Consider the following 14,075-nt stretch of genomic DNA (forward strand, 5'->3'; position numbering starts at 1 on the left):
AATTTTTAAAAGTAGGTTGGACCTGTCCCACCTTCATATAATAACTGTGACACCCATGGTTATGGTAGATCCTACAGTGGTCCTCTGTGGCTCAGTCGGTAGAGCATGGCGCTAACAACACTTAGGTTGTGGGTTTGATTCCCGCTGGGACCATATATACTGAAATATATGCACTCACTGCAATGTAAGACACTTTGGATAAAAGCGTCAGCTAAATGGCATATATATATATAGATCATTAAGTAAAAAGAAAATAACCTGAAGAAACTACAGTTTGCTTTGAAGGGTGGTGTTTATTAGCATGAGATTAGATTCCACAAGCTGGGGGAAAGAGAAGACGTCAACAGATTAAAATCAAGTTTCAAGTTTCAGGGGTCCAGGGGGGTATTCCATTAATGTCTCTAAAGGAAAGTCCAGGCTTGTTTTTTAAGAGTTGTGAGACTTATCCAAAATAAGCCTGGATTTTCCTTTGGCGACGTTGATGGAATACCCCCCTGGTGCCCTGTCCCCCTCGATGATATTGTTGTTGTTGTTCTGTGTGTGTGTGTGTGTGTGTGTGTGTGTGTATGTGTGTGTCTGCTTGTGTGTGAGTCTCACCTGGTGATCCAGTCCGCAGTCCCCTCTTCAGGGTGCTGATCAGAGGGTATTTGCCCTCACCGCAGAAGGTGCCAGAGAAGTCATCCAGATCCAGATTCCAGACCAAAGCTCCTCCGAAACCAGTCCTTTTCAGCCAATCTATCTGTGAGGAGAGACGCAATCGACTGGAATCAAAACACAATTCACCCCCTAAAGTGGTGACATGCACACAGAAAAAAATCCTTTGCCCTCAATGGATCACACACCGTATACACACACACACGCACACACACACACACACACACACACACACACACACACACAGTCTGACCTTGATCTGGAAGCTCCTGATGTTGTCATATCCGACCCAGGTCTTCTTGTTGTCGTAGGCGTAGGGCACATCCTGGGCAGAGTCCCAGGCCTCGGTGGCTCCGTCCTTCAGGAAGGTGCAGATCTGACGGGAGGAAGTTAGGAGTGTTAGGAGTTAAAGATTAAGGGTCATGGGTTACGGGTTAGGGGTCAGGTGTTGGGTCTGCAATCAATCAATCAATCAAATCAACTTATGTAGTCTGTCTATGAAAATATTGTGTTCGACTGTATCGAAAGCTGTACTCAGGACAGAGAATGTTTTGGTGTCCAAATTAATTCTACGGTCATTCACAACCTTTACCAAGGCTGTTTCTGTGCTGTAATGGGCCTGAAAACCTGACTTGTTTGAGGTAAGAAAATCATTTAGCTGGTTAAAAAAACGAATTTCTAAAACATTTTGCTTAAAAAAGGGAGATTAAAAAATTGGTCTAAAATTGCTGACGACTAATGAGTCAAGGTTGTCTCTTCTTTCTTCAGGAGGGGTTTCACCATAGCAGGTCTTAAGTGAAGTTAAGAAGAAGAAAACACCTGTCTGTAAAGAGTAGTTAATCACACAGATCTCATCTGCAAGTCCCAGGCCTGAATAGTTCACACAAATGCACAAACACACAGAGAGAGAGAAAACATGCACCTCGTAGTAGGCATAGAAGCCCTCGTGGCGGGTGTAGGTTCCAGCAGGGCCTGCGCCGGTGGTAGGAGCTCCTATTCCGTGTTCTGACAAGGATGCCAGTGTGTAGGTGCGGCCATAGGTAGGGAAACCAACCAACAGTTTCTCTTCAGGGGCACCTTGGCTCTTCCAATACGTCATAGCATAGTCCTGTGGACACACACACACACACACACACACACACACACACACACACACACACACACACACACATGCAAATGAGAACCTCTTTCAATACTTCATTGCACAGTCCTGAGGACACACATGTTCTAGTGAGAACCACCTCTCCAATACTATTAATACTATTAATGCCTTGGACCGAAAGGTAAACAGGAAGAAGGAGAGGCCCACTCACCACATTGTGGTGGACAAAACGACCCTTGTCGGTAGGTCCTTGGTACAGAGGGCTGTTCTCTCCAGTATAGTCTTGCCAGGGACCGTGGAAGGCATAGGTCATCACATGGATATGGTCGAGCACCCTGACAGAGAGACAGACAGGTAGACAGACAGACAGGTAGACAGACAGACAGGTAGACAGGAAGAGAGAGTTAGTTATTAGTGAACAGAGTGTAGTTTAGTAAGAGTTGAGTGTAGTTTAGTGAGAGTTGAGTGTAGTTTAGTAAGAGTTGAGTGTAGTTTAGTGAAGGGAGAGTGTAGTTTAGTAAGAGTTGAGTGTAGTTTAGTGAGAGTTGAGTGTAGTTTAGTGAGAGTTGAGTGTAGTTTAGTGAGAGTTGGGTGTAGTTTAGTGAGAGTTGAGTGCAGTTTAGTGAGAGCTGAGTGTAGTTTAGTAAGAGTTGAGTGTAGTTTAGTGAGAGTAGAGTGTAGTTTAGTGAGAGGAGAGTGTAGTTTAGTGAGAGTTGACTGTAGTTTAGTGAGAGTTGTCAGCGAAAAGGAGAGAGGAGGGAGAATCTTGGACATAGGGTCCTATGAGAGAGTACATGGAGACAGGTTTAGAGGTGAGTTTTTAAAGTGAATGAGAGTCTGACAGTATATATAATATATGTGAGTGATGTCCCTGCCTCATTCTCTATGCCTGTACTCTACAGTGAATAATAACGTTGCCCTTTAACAGCTACAGTAGCAATAATGACTGAATAATTAAACCACCAGAAATAAGCTATGAAGTAAGTGTACTGACGCTCCAATCTCAGGGATCTGATATCCAGCGTCGATGGTTCTCTTCCCAGCAGACACTGCAGCGGTCAGTAACAGACGAGGCATGCTGGTCTGGGCGGCCTCCGCCTCAAAGGCACTCATCAACTCCTGCAGACAGGATAGGAGAGGTCAAATAAACCAACCATCAATCAAATGTATTTATATAGCACATTTAAACATGACACTTGTCAACCAAAGTGCTTTACAGTAAAGGTACTCCTAAAGTGTAAATAAACAGAAAATAGACAACCAACAGAGGAACAGAACAACACGTCAGAACCAAACAAGGCAGGAGTCAGAGTGAGTCAAGGAACGCTAAAGAATATAAGTGGGTTTTGAGTTGAGATTTAAAGGACTCGATAGGTGTGTGTGTGTGTGTGTGTGTGTGTGTGTGTGTGTGTGTGTATGTGTGTGTGTGTGTATGTGTGTGTGTGTGTGTGTGTGTGTATGTGTGTGTGTGTGTTTCAGACAGGACAGGAGAGGTGTGTGTGCGTGTGTATGTGTGTGTGTGTGTGTGTGTGTGTGTGTGTGTGTGTTTCAGACAGGACAGGAGAGGTGTGTGTGCGTCTTTCAGACAGAACAGGAGAGATGTGTGTGCGTCTTTCAGACAGAACAGGAGAGATGTGTGTGCGTCTTTCAGACAGAACAGGAGAGATGTGTGTGCGTCTTTCAGACAGAACAGGAGAGATGTGTGTGCGTCTTTCAGACAGAACAGGAGAGATGTGTGTGCGTCTTTCAGACAGAATGGGAGAGGTGTCTGTGCGTCATTCAGCATTCAAATGAATGGAATTGACTCTGCATTGCTCCCCGGAGGGAAATTGAAATGTGACAGACACCCGCTGCACCTGCTGAAAACGCTTCTTAGGTATGACCCAGGGGAGGCTGCTGGAGGCAGACATTGGTGAACGGGCTCATTGAAAAGCATGGAATGGAATGAGGATGGAATTACAATAAGCCCGTCCTCTGATTTCTACCTCCGCTGGTTATGAACCTGTGTTCATCTTCAACCCTGCCATCAGGAGTGGTGAATGTGTAGATATTTCAGGTAGGTACAGATAGATAGGTAGGTACAGATAGATAGGTAGGTACAGATAGATAGGTAGGTACAGATAGATAGGTGCAGCCAGCAGGTGCCTGTGACATTGTGATGCCTGTGATAGCCTCTTCTGGGTCATACCTAAGAACACATTAGAATAATGGAATAGGACGATGCAAAGGGCATATCTGACCTGGAAACCAGGGTGGTACACAAAGAGCAGCACTCGAGTTGAGGGCGGATGAGGGGGGATGGCATCGGTCAAAATCATCCCCCTTCTAAAACTGCCATCCCCCCTTTCCATCCCTGATGTCATTTGATCAATGAACGTGGTATTACTGCTATTTCAACATTTAGTTTTGCGCATATTGAGTAAAATACTGGGGGCGAGGGAGGGGGGCACGCACACATGCAATGACATTTTTACAGTTTTACACTGAAGTCACTGACGCTGTGGGGATGCTAAAATTGTCCCCATATGATACAATCCACCATCCCCCCTGATTTTCTTTTACAACTTGAGTACTGACAAAGAGCATGTCTGACCTGCACCAGGGTGGCGACAGACAGACAGACAGACAGACAGACAAAGTAAACAAAGGGCATGTCTGACCTGCACCAGGGTGGAGACAGACAGACAGACAGACAGACAGACAGACAGACAGACAGACAAAGTAAACAAAGGGTATGACTGACCTGCACCAGGGTGGTGTAGTGGTATTTGTCCTGGGCAGGGGAGCCTCTGGACCCGGGGTACTCCCAGTCGATGTCCAGGCCGTCAAAGCGATACTTCCTCAGGTACGAGATCACACTGGTGATGAAGGTCTGACGGTTGGCAGAGGTGGCAGCCATGGCAGAGAACCTAGGGAGAGACAGCAAGTCAGACAGAGAACCTAGGGAGAGACAGCAAGTCAGACAGAAGTCCTTGTCCTAGATGCACTAGGGCTTTTTTATTTCATTCTATTTTTTACATAGATCTTTACTGTTCTTCTCACTGCAGTAAGAAGGTTGGGTCATTTGACCCCTGTGAGTAAAACAAATGTTTATATCTTTGCACTCGATCAAATTTCAGGACCCTCCTTTCATGACTTTTCCTAGATATGTGCGTTCTACCACCCCAGTATCCTTACATTTTCAAAATCACATCAGGATAAGCTAATATAAAGCGATTTTGCCATTTTTCTGTGTAGGAAGCAGGCTAATTTACAAGCGGCCTTGGCCTCGGCCCTGTGTGGGAACGAGCCCTTTGTTTTCAATGTACATGCAGAGCTGTTGGGTCGTGACAATAGACGGGAGATACTGCGCTGAGCCGATACTCACCTCGCTGTGCCAAAGCTGTATCCTCCGATGGCCAGCAGAGTCTTCAGGTCGCTGTTCCTGAAAGCACAACAGAACAATCAGCTCAGACACCTTACACTCATATCTGATTCACTGGCTGTTCTGTGTGTGTGAGATTGTGTATGTGTGTGTGTGTGTGTGTGTGTGTGTATGTGTGTGTGTGTGTGTGTGTGTGTGTGTGTGTGTGTGTGTGTGTGTGGGTGCCTGTGTGCGTGCAAGTGTGCGTGCATGTGTGTGTGTGTGTGTGTGTGTGTGTGCCTATGTGTGTGTGTGTGTGTGTGTGTGTGCCTGTGTGCATGCATGTGTGTGTGTGTGTGTGTGTGTGTGTGTGTGTGTGTGTGTGTGTGTGCGTGCTACTGAGTGTGTGTGTGTGCGTGGACTAACTGGTCCTTGAGGGCCTGGAACTCTCCGTAGAGTTTCACGTCCTTCCACGATCTCGGCGCGATCTGGTTGTTTTCCATTGAGGCAAAGGCAAAGACAAGGTGGTCACAGAGACATGGGTCCACTTCGGTGGGGGTGTACCTCCCTGCTCCGGGCCGGTACTGTGCCCAGCTAGTGAAATAGCAGGTCAGGATGTAGGAAGAACCTAGAAGGAACAGTAGGGTAAGGATAGGAGTCAGGATAAGACCTTCGATGGGCACATTGTTACTTGTCGCTTTCAGAATGTTATTTATATAGCACAAAGTCATGCACTGAATGTAACTTCAAGTGCTGAACAATAGTACATTTGGACACATTACACCAATCCTGAGATCCCTGCACTGGCTACCAGTCTCTCAGAGAATTGATTTCAAAATCCTCCTAATTACATACAGATCACAAAATCTTGGACCAAAATACATATCAGATCTCCTCCCACCCTATATTCCCGCAAGGTCCCTAAGGTCAGCTGAGGCTAATCATTCCAAGAGTAAAAACAAAACACGGTGCAGCAGCTTTCAGTCACACTGCTGCATGCTCCTGGAACAAACTCCCTGAAGAAATCAAACAGGCCCAAACGCTTAAAGTATTTAAATCTAAGCTAAAAACCTTCATGTTTTGCAGCAGTTGTGATTAAACACAAAGACTTCTATCAATGTCTTTTATCCATTAACTATTGTCTTATTATATGTTTTATCTATTTACTTCTTATATTTGCTTTTATTCATTGTAAATTTTATTTTCTTACTATGCTGCTCTTGCTGTATTTTAATAATGTATGTAAAGCACTGAATTGCCCCTGCTGTATGAAATGTGCTATACAAATAAACTTGCCTTGCCTTGCCTAAATAAACCACAATACAATACATTCTCCACCGTTCCCCTTATGTGTGTCTGATCACATTAGTAATGCTACTTGCACCCGTACACATGTATCCAATATCAATGTATTTAACACAAACATTTGATCATGCAAAAACAAAAGAAGCTAAAATAGCTCTAAAATCTTATCGTGCACAAGTGTGGACATTGTGATAGTAGTTAGCCATGCCTTACACCATACAGACGTATCATATTGATAGGTACACTTACATTTTTGATATTTAGTAGATACTTTTATCCAGTGACTCTACATCATCGTATCACCGACCACACGACTCCAAATACGATACGGAAACACGCTTACAGAGTTTTCGTATTTCGTATTGTCACCGTCTCAGTTCTCGAATTCTGATTCGAGTCATGTAGCCGTCAGGTGCAAAGTATATCAGATCATCGCTATTTCTGCCAAATCCGGCACCGTGTTGCCAGGCCCTTAGTACTTGTACTCTGGCAATGACAATCTAATCAAATCTAATCTACAACTTGAGCTCCTGTGTTGTTGTGTAAACGATAGTCGTGTGGTCACTGGCATTGGGAATAGCCAATATTAACCCTGTTACATGTGGTCACTGGCATTGGGAATAGCCAATATTAACCCTGTTACATGTGGTCACTGGCATTGGCATGCAGGTCGTCATAAGGTTAAGAGTCTGCTCTCACTGACTGATGAATAAAGGAGAGATGAACTTACCTAGCTGCACGTGCAGCAGGAGAGCCAGTCCTACAGAGAGAGAGAGAGAGAGAGAGAGAGAGAGAGAGAGAGACAGAGAGAGAGACAGAGATGGGTGAGAGAGAGAGAGAGAGAGAGAGAAAGACAGAGATGGGTGAGAGAGAGAGAGAGAGAGAGAGAGAGAGAGATAGAGAGAGAAAGACAGAGATGGGTGAGAGAGAGAGAGAGAGAGAGTGAGACAGAGACAGAGATGGGTGAGAGAGAGAGAGAGACAGAGAGAGAGAGAGAGAGAGAGAGAGAGAGAGAGAGAGAGACAGAGTGAGACAGAGATGGGTGAGAGAGAGAGAGAGAGACAGAGTGAGACAGAGATGGGTGAGAGAGAGAGAGAGAGAGAGACAGAGAGACAGAGACAGAAGAGAGATGGGTGAGAGAGAGAGAGAGAGAGACAGAGTGAGACAGAGATGGGTGAGAGAGAGAGACAGAGATGGGTGAGAGACAGAGAGAGACAGAGAGAGAGAGAGACAGAGAGAGAGAGAGAGACAGAGAGAGAGAGAGACAGAGACAGAGATGGGTGAGACAGAGAGAGAGAGACAGAGACAGAAGAGAGATGGGTGAGAGAGAGAGAGAGAGAGAGAGAGAGAGACAGAGAGAGAGACAGAGATGGGTGAGAGAGAGAGAGAGAGAGACAGAGAGAGAGACAGAGATGGATGAGAGAGAGAGAGAGAGAGAGAGATAGATAGATAGAGAGAGAGAGAGAGAGACAGAGACAGAAGAGAGATGGGTGAGAGAGAGAAAGGTGAGAGCAGGCATACACCAGGAGTCTCTATCCAGAGGCTGGTTGAACAGAATCATACATTACTGTACATAGACACACTTTTTTGGAAACCAATGAATTTCTTTGTCTTCAAACAAAGAAACCTGGTAGTTCAAGTACTATTCATTCGATTTTTAGGAGGTGCAGTTGTTCCTCTACTTACCAACGCAGATGAGTAGTTTACCCATGGTGCTTCTGTTCATATTTCAGAGGGGTGACTGAGCCTTATATACCCTCAGCTTCCTCTCCGATCTGTTACCTGTACTTCCTCCCCTCCCTCCTCCTCCCCTCCTCCCCTCCCCTCCCTCCTCCTCCCCTCCCTCCTCCTCCCCTCCTTCCTCCTCTCCCCTCCCTCCTCCTCCCCTCCTCCCCTCCCTCCTCCTCCCCTCACCTCCTTCCTCCTCCTCCTCCTCCTCCCCTCCTTCCTCCTCTCCCCTCCCTCCTCCTCCCCCTCCTCCTCCTCCTTCCTCCCCTCCTCTCCCCTCCCTCCTCCTCCCCTCCTTCCTCCTCCTCCCCTCCTACCTCCTCTCCCCTCCCCTCCCTCCTCCTCCCCTCCCCTCCCCTCCTTCCTCCTCCTCCCCTCCTTCCTCCTCCTCCCCTCCTTCCTCCTCTCCCCTCCCTCCTCCTCCCCCTCCTCCTCCTCCTTCCTCCCCTCCCCTCCCTCCTTCCTCCCCTCCTCTCCCCTCCCTCCTCCTCCCCCTCCTCCTCCTCCTTCCCCCTCCTCTTGATTTTAATCTCAACGGAACTCCTGATCAAATAGATAAATAGAGGTTAAATAAAAATAAATACAAATAAAGTTAACCATGTTTGATCTGGCTCCAGGACAAAGCCTCCCGCAGCAAAACTCTGCGTTCTGCTTTATTAACCTGTTTGATTAAGAGCTTTTTTTTGGGATTAGGAGGTCACTAGCTTTGTTAAAAAAACACTGATAAACTTCATACGTCCTTGAATCAAGATATAATGGGCGGCACTTATTATGGCGCCTTATTCTGAAGTGCTTTAATTGTAATTGTTGGCGCCGTATAAGTGCCTCTCATTCACCCATTCACACACACACACACACACATACACACACACACGTACACATACACACACACACACCAATGGCGGCAAGCTACCATGCAAGGCCGGCAAGGTGCCAGCCCGCACTAACCCGCACTTGCGTTCTGGAACCTCTGAACCTTGGTTCTGTCTGGCAAACCAGCCCGCATTCATACCAGTGTAACCGGAACCATCAGCGTCATCAACGCTGGGTGATGAAGGGGTGGGATAAACAAAAATGTCACAACTAGATGGCAGCTACTTCACTGGAAATGAGGATAATATCTTCCACTACAGTATCTTAAATAAACACTATTTTCTTTCAGTAAAAATATAATGAGCAAGCCTGTAGTACCTTTATGAACCCCTTACAGCTCCCCAAGCTTTCCCAGGATGAGTCCCTTGATTTAGATTCACCCATTACTCTGAACTCCACAAAGCTCTTTTAAGTATGAATAAAGGCAAGTCACCAGGGTTAGACGGTTTACCACCTGAGTTTTATCTGGCATTTTGGCCTCAGGTTGGCGCTCTTTTGCTAAGAATGATTCATTCTGCAATCAAAAAATGGCTCCTTTTCTAAAAACAATAATATAGCTAGAATTTCTCTGCTCTTAAAAAAGGGGAAGGACTCTACTTACTGCCAAAGTTATAGGACCAAACAGGCTTCATTAAAAGTCACCTTGCCTCAGACAACGTCCGCCGCCTTCTCCATATCATTGATTCTTCGGACACTACTGAATCAAATGCTATTCTCTCACTTGATGCTGAGAAAGCTTTTGATCGTCTCGAGAGAAAGTGTTTATGGGCGGTTTTACGTCATATGGGCTTTGGAGATCACTATTTAGCTATGATAAAATTATTATATTCCAATTTGACTACAATGGTTCTGACAGAGAACACATGCTCTAAACAATTCCCAGTATCTCACAGCTCTCACCAGGGTTGTCCTCTCTCTCCTCTACTGTTTGCACCTTTCTGGTGGTCGTGTATGATCTCCACTCCAAGTGGCCGGAGGTGGTACCAGTGGGGACAGTGACGTCACACGCCATATTAACACTAGAACAGCCATGGGTGTTGACCCCTGTGAGTAAAAAAAAAAACGGTTATATCTTTGCACTCGATCACATTTCAGGACCTTCCTTTCATGACTTGTCCTAGATATGTGCGTTCTACCACCCAGTATCCTTACATTTTCTAAATCACATCAGGATAAGCTAGTATGAAGCTATTTTGCAGTTTTTCTCTGTAGGGAGCAGGTCAGTAGGTCAGGTAGGACCTGAGGCGGCTCTTATAGTAGGTAGAAAAGGCGCGGCTGTTCTAGTGTTAACGGATACTAGATAGCTTTTTCGCATGCTGGGGAGTGACGACAGACAACGGGACGCAGCTGACGTCTGCTGAGTTTTCTGATTTTCTTGCCAGCCGGGGTGTCAAGCATATCAGAACGGCATTCTAAAACCCGCAGGCCAACGGTGGAGTGGAACGCTTCAATGCTACGTTGAAGAATGGCGTTCGCGCACACCTGGCCCAAGGCTGCACGTTCGAAGCGGCACTTAACCAGACCATGCTGCATTACAGAGCAAGCCCACACTCCACCACACAAGTGTCACCGGTGGTCCTAATGCTCGGCCGAGAGCTAGAATTGCCATTGCATAGGCTCCTAGCACCAGCTGGAAGGTCTCTCAAGGCCAGCTCACTAAACCGGATCTGAGAAACCATTTCCACACGACAACAGGAGACAAAGAAGAGGGTGGACATCCTACCATACATACCTACTCAGGCCTAAAACATGTGGGATATTAGGGCTTATCTTGCCATGCTGTTTCTTTCTTTATTGGAATAAGAAACATAGGTCATGCTATGCTTAGTTCATTACAGAACAGCTTCTACCACAGGGCCGTCCAGGCCCTGAACACAGCAAAGACCTAGGTTCTGGGCCCTGGACAGTCTGGACGGATTGATGGCAGCTGCTGGACTGAAAAAATCAGGCGTAGTGCTGAGGCACAAATATGTACATTCCAAGCCTGCAAACTGCGACACTTTAAATAAATGTGAAATAACACTATTGTGCAATATGACAACCCTAGTCGTCTATCTGTACAGTATAGTATAGTGGATAGTGTACATAGCCTTTATTTATGTAAACCAGCTCCTTCCCTTCTTGTGATGTTTTTAAACGTTTTTTTTTTTTTTTTTTTCAAACACCAGGGGAGCCACCCCTCCTAAATTTCGTTGTTTGGTACCTGTACTGTAGCAATGACAATAAAGACCATTCATTCATTCATTCATCGTTCATTCATTCATTCATTCATTAATTAATTCATTCATTCATTACACATCGCCAGTAGGAGCTGCTATATTCATTATGATATGTTACGTGACACAGGAATAGGTTTTGGAGGGTGGAGCTTAATAAAGCTCAGTGGGTTTTGCAACTGAACCACGCGCGTATGTCAGTCCTTTACTAGGTAACACGAAGAACTGGGTCAAGATTAGGCACCGGCTCAAACTGCCTTGGTGGAAAAGGGGTATCAGAGAGTCCTTGAAGACAGGTTTAGAGGTGAGTTTTTAAAGTGATTGAGAGTCTGACAGTATATATAACATATGGGAGTGATGTCCCTGCCTCATTCTTTATATGCCTGTACTCTACAGTGAATAATAACGTTGCCCTTTAACAGCTACAGTAGCAATAATGACTGAATAATTCAACCACAAGAAATAAGCTATGAAGTAAGTTTACTGACTTCCCAATCTGGGCGACCTGATATGCACGGTCGATGGTTCCCTTCCCAGCAGACACTGCAGGAGTCAGCATCAGAGGAGGACGGTTGGTCTGGGCGGCCTCCGCCTCAAACGCACTCATCATCTCCTACAGACAGGACGGGGGAGGTGTGTGTGTGTGTGTTTCAGACAGAACGGGAGAGGTGTGTGTGTGCGTGTTTCAGCATTCAAATGAATGGAATTTACTCTGCATTGCTCCCTAGAGGGAAATTGAAATGTCACAGACACCTGCTGCCCCTGCAATATGTACACATTCACTCCTGATGGCAGGGTTAAAAATAAACACAGGTTCTTAGGTATGACCAAGGGGAGGCTGCTGGAGGTAGACAGACTCATTGAAATGCATGGAATGGAACTAGGAATGGCATCAAACATGCGTTTCGCACATTACAATAAGACCGTCCTCTGATTTCTACCTCCAATAGGCTCCCCCTGGGTCATACCTGAAGAACACATTAGAATAAGGAATAGGATGATTCAAAGAGTATTCAAAGAGTATCAGGTAACTGATTGGCTGTTAGGAGTGATTGTGGCCATCCTGCAGGTAACTGATTGGCTGTTTGAACACTTTGCTTGTCCAGTCAGGACTGCGGAGTCACTAACTATCTTCCGCTGTAGACTGAAGACCCTACATCTTAATAGTCCGCCCTAAAGACGTGAGAATCACCTGTAGCGATAAACCCAAGTAGGACTCCCGATATTGTCTTTTAAATGCAGCTTTCTTTTTCTTGGAAGTCGTAGGCTCTTCTTTTTCTTCTGTCTCCTCATTGGGCCTTTTCCCCTTTCCAAAGAAGCTCTCCAAAGACATTTGTTTTTTAAAACATTTTTGCTAGCTTGTGGGCTTAATTTTGGGGATAACGACGTATCACATGACTGAGACGAGCGCCACCCAAGGCTTCGACCTCTAGGGTCCTGGTGGCTGTGGATGTGTGAGGGCCGTGCTGCTCTGCCACCAGACCGTAAAGGTACTTACAGTAAAACAGTGAACACACGTTATAGTTTCATATTGTTAACCTCATAGCATAATTGCCTAAGTCATGCTTCACTTGTGGTCAGTCGAGACATCTTTGTATGTAGTGTCAAAAATGCCCAAAATGGTCAAATGTTAAAGAGATGACTTGGGCAGATAGTAATTTTGGAATGTAACAAGCATTCTGATAGGCTGATGGCATAGGCAATAATGTACAGTGAATCAGCAGTGTTAGGAGAGTAGAGTTAGGCAGATATCTCAATCTGGCCAAAATATGACTTGGCAATTATGCTATGAGGCTAACGATATGAGAATAGATCATTCAGAACCTGCTTCTGGTGGCATTGCGGCTGCAGTACCATAACCAACCCCCAGAGGGAGGACATTGTTAGTTTAGCTGTAAGTAAGAATCCACTCTCAGCATTCTAACTAAGCTCAGAGCCCAACACCCAGAGTCCACAGCAGGTTTCAACAGGGGGTTTGTCACATCATAGTCACATCAAAGTCTTGACCCCACACTGAGAGACCACCCCCTCCAATCTCTCTCTCTCTCTCTCTCTCTCTCTCTCTCTCTCTCTCTCACACACACATACACATGCTCCCTTTGTTTTTAATCTCTCTCTCTCTCTCTCTCTCTCTCTGTCTCTCTCTCTCTCAGGATTTTCTGCATCACCATGGTAACCCCCAGGCAGTAGCCAGCATTCACTCAGATGCAGACCTGTTGCAATCTGCTGAAACACACTATAATAATAACAATAAATAAATAATTATAAAGAAGAATTGCACGCACGACAAGCAAGCAGACTAGTTGTAAAAGAGTTAATCATTGAAATACAGTTGTAGTATATTATATATACTGTATATATATTATATGTAGTGTATTTTCAGCATGCAATACAAACAGTGTCTTCGCCATATGAGTGGCATACGTATGCACCTTATTATTGCAAGCACCTCCATTCAGAGAGCTGCAGGGAGAGAAGACAGAGAAGTCTTCCCCTTGATGAGGAGGTAAGCAGAGGTTTGTGGTACAATAGAGCTCTCTGGCTCCAGGTAGAAACAGACGTTCACTTCTCACTTTTCTTCATTATTCATTTTTTTCATTTCTTATTCATCCACGAGAACAGATTGCAGCATGAGCTTGCCATCTACTATATCACTCTACATGCTCAGGTTTGTGTGTGTGTGTGTGTGTGTGTGTGTGTGTGTGTGTATAGTTCTAAGAGATAAGCATTGGGTATCTAGTAAAGCGCTATATAAATCAGATATACAATTATGATTATTATCTACAATACCTAGGTTGACATTTTCCTCTACTTAATAATAATAATAATAATAATAATAACTTTAATTTCTATA

At 45.2% G+C, this 14,075-nt stretch overlaps 1 protein-coding gene across 1 annotated transcript; it reads right to left on the bottom strand.

Moving 5' to 3' along the window:
- Nucleotides 1-307: 307 nt before the first annotated feature.
- Nucleotides 308-8,130, bottom strand: LOC308173482 (acidic mammalian chitinase-like; the record flags this gene model as incomplete). The annotated part of the gene is made up of 11 exons (XM_080548512.1): nt 308-321; nt 598-739; nt 908-1,030; nt 1,577-1,762; nt 1,968-2,091; nt 2,751-2,875; nt 4,500-4,665; nt 5,124-5,180; nt 5,526-5,727; nt 7,135-7,164; nt 8,091-8,130. 11 exons carry the CDS (start codon nt 8,128-8,130, stop codon nt 308-310), a joined length of 1,209 nt encoding a protein of 402 aa, XP_080404638.1.
- Nucleotides 8,131-14,075: the final 5,945 nt, after the last annotated feature.

Source organism: Nansenia antarctica (assembly GCF_963989245.1).
Source record: "Nansenia antarctica genome assembly, chromosome: 18".
Lineage (NCBI taxonomy): Eukaryota > Metazoa > Chordata > Actinopteri > Argentiniformes > Microstomatidae > Nansenia > Nansenia antarctica.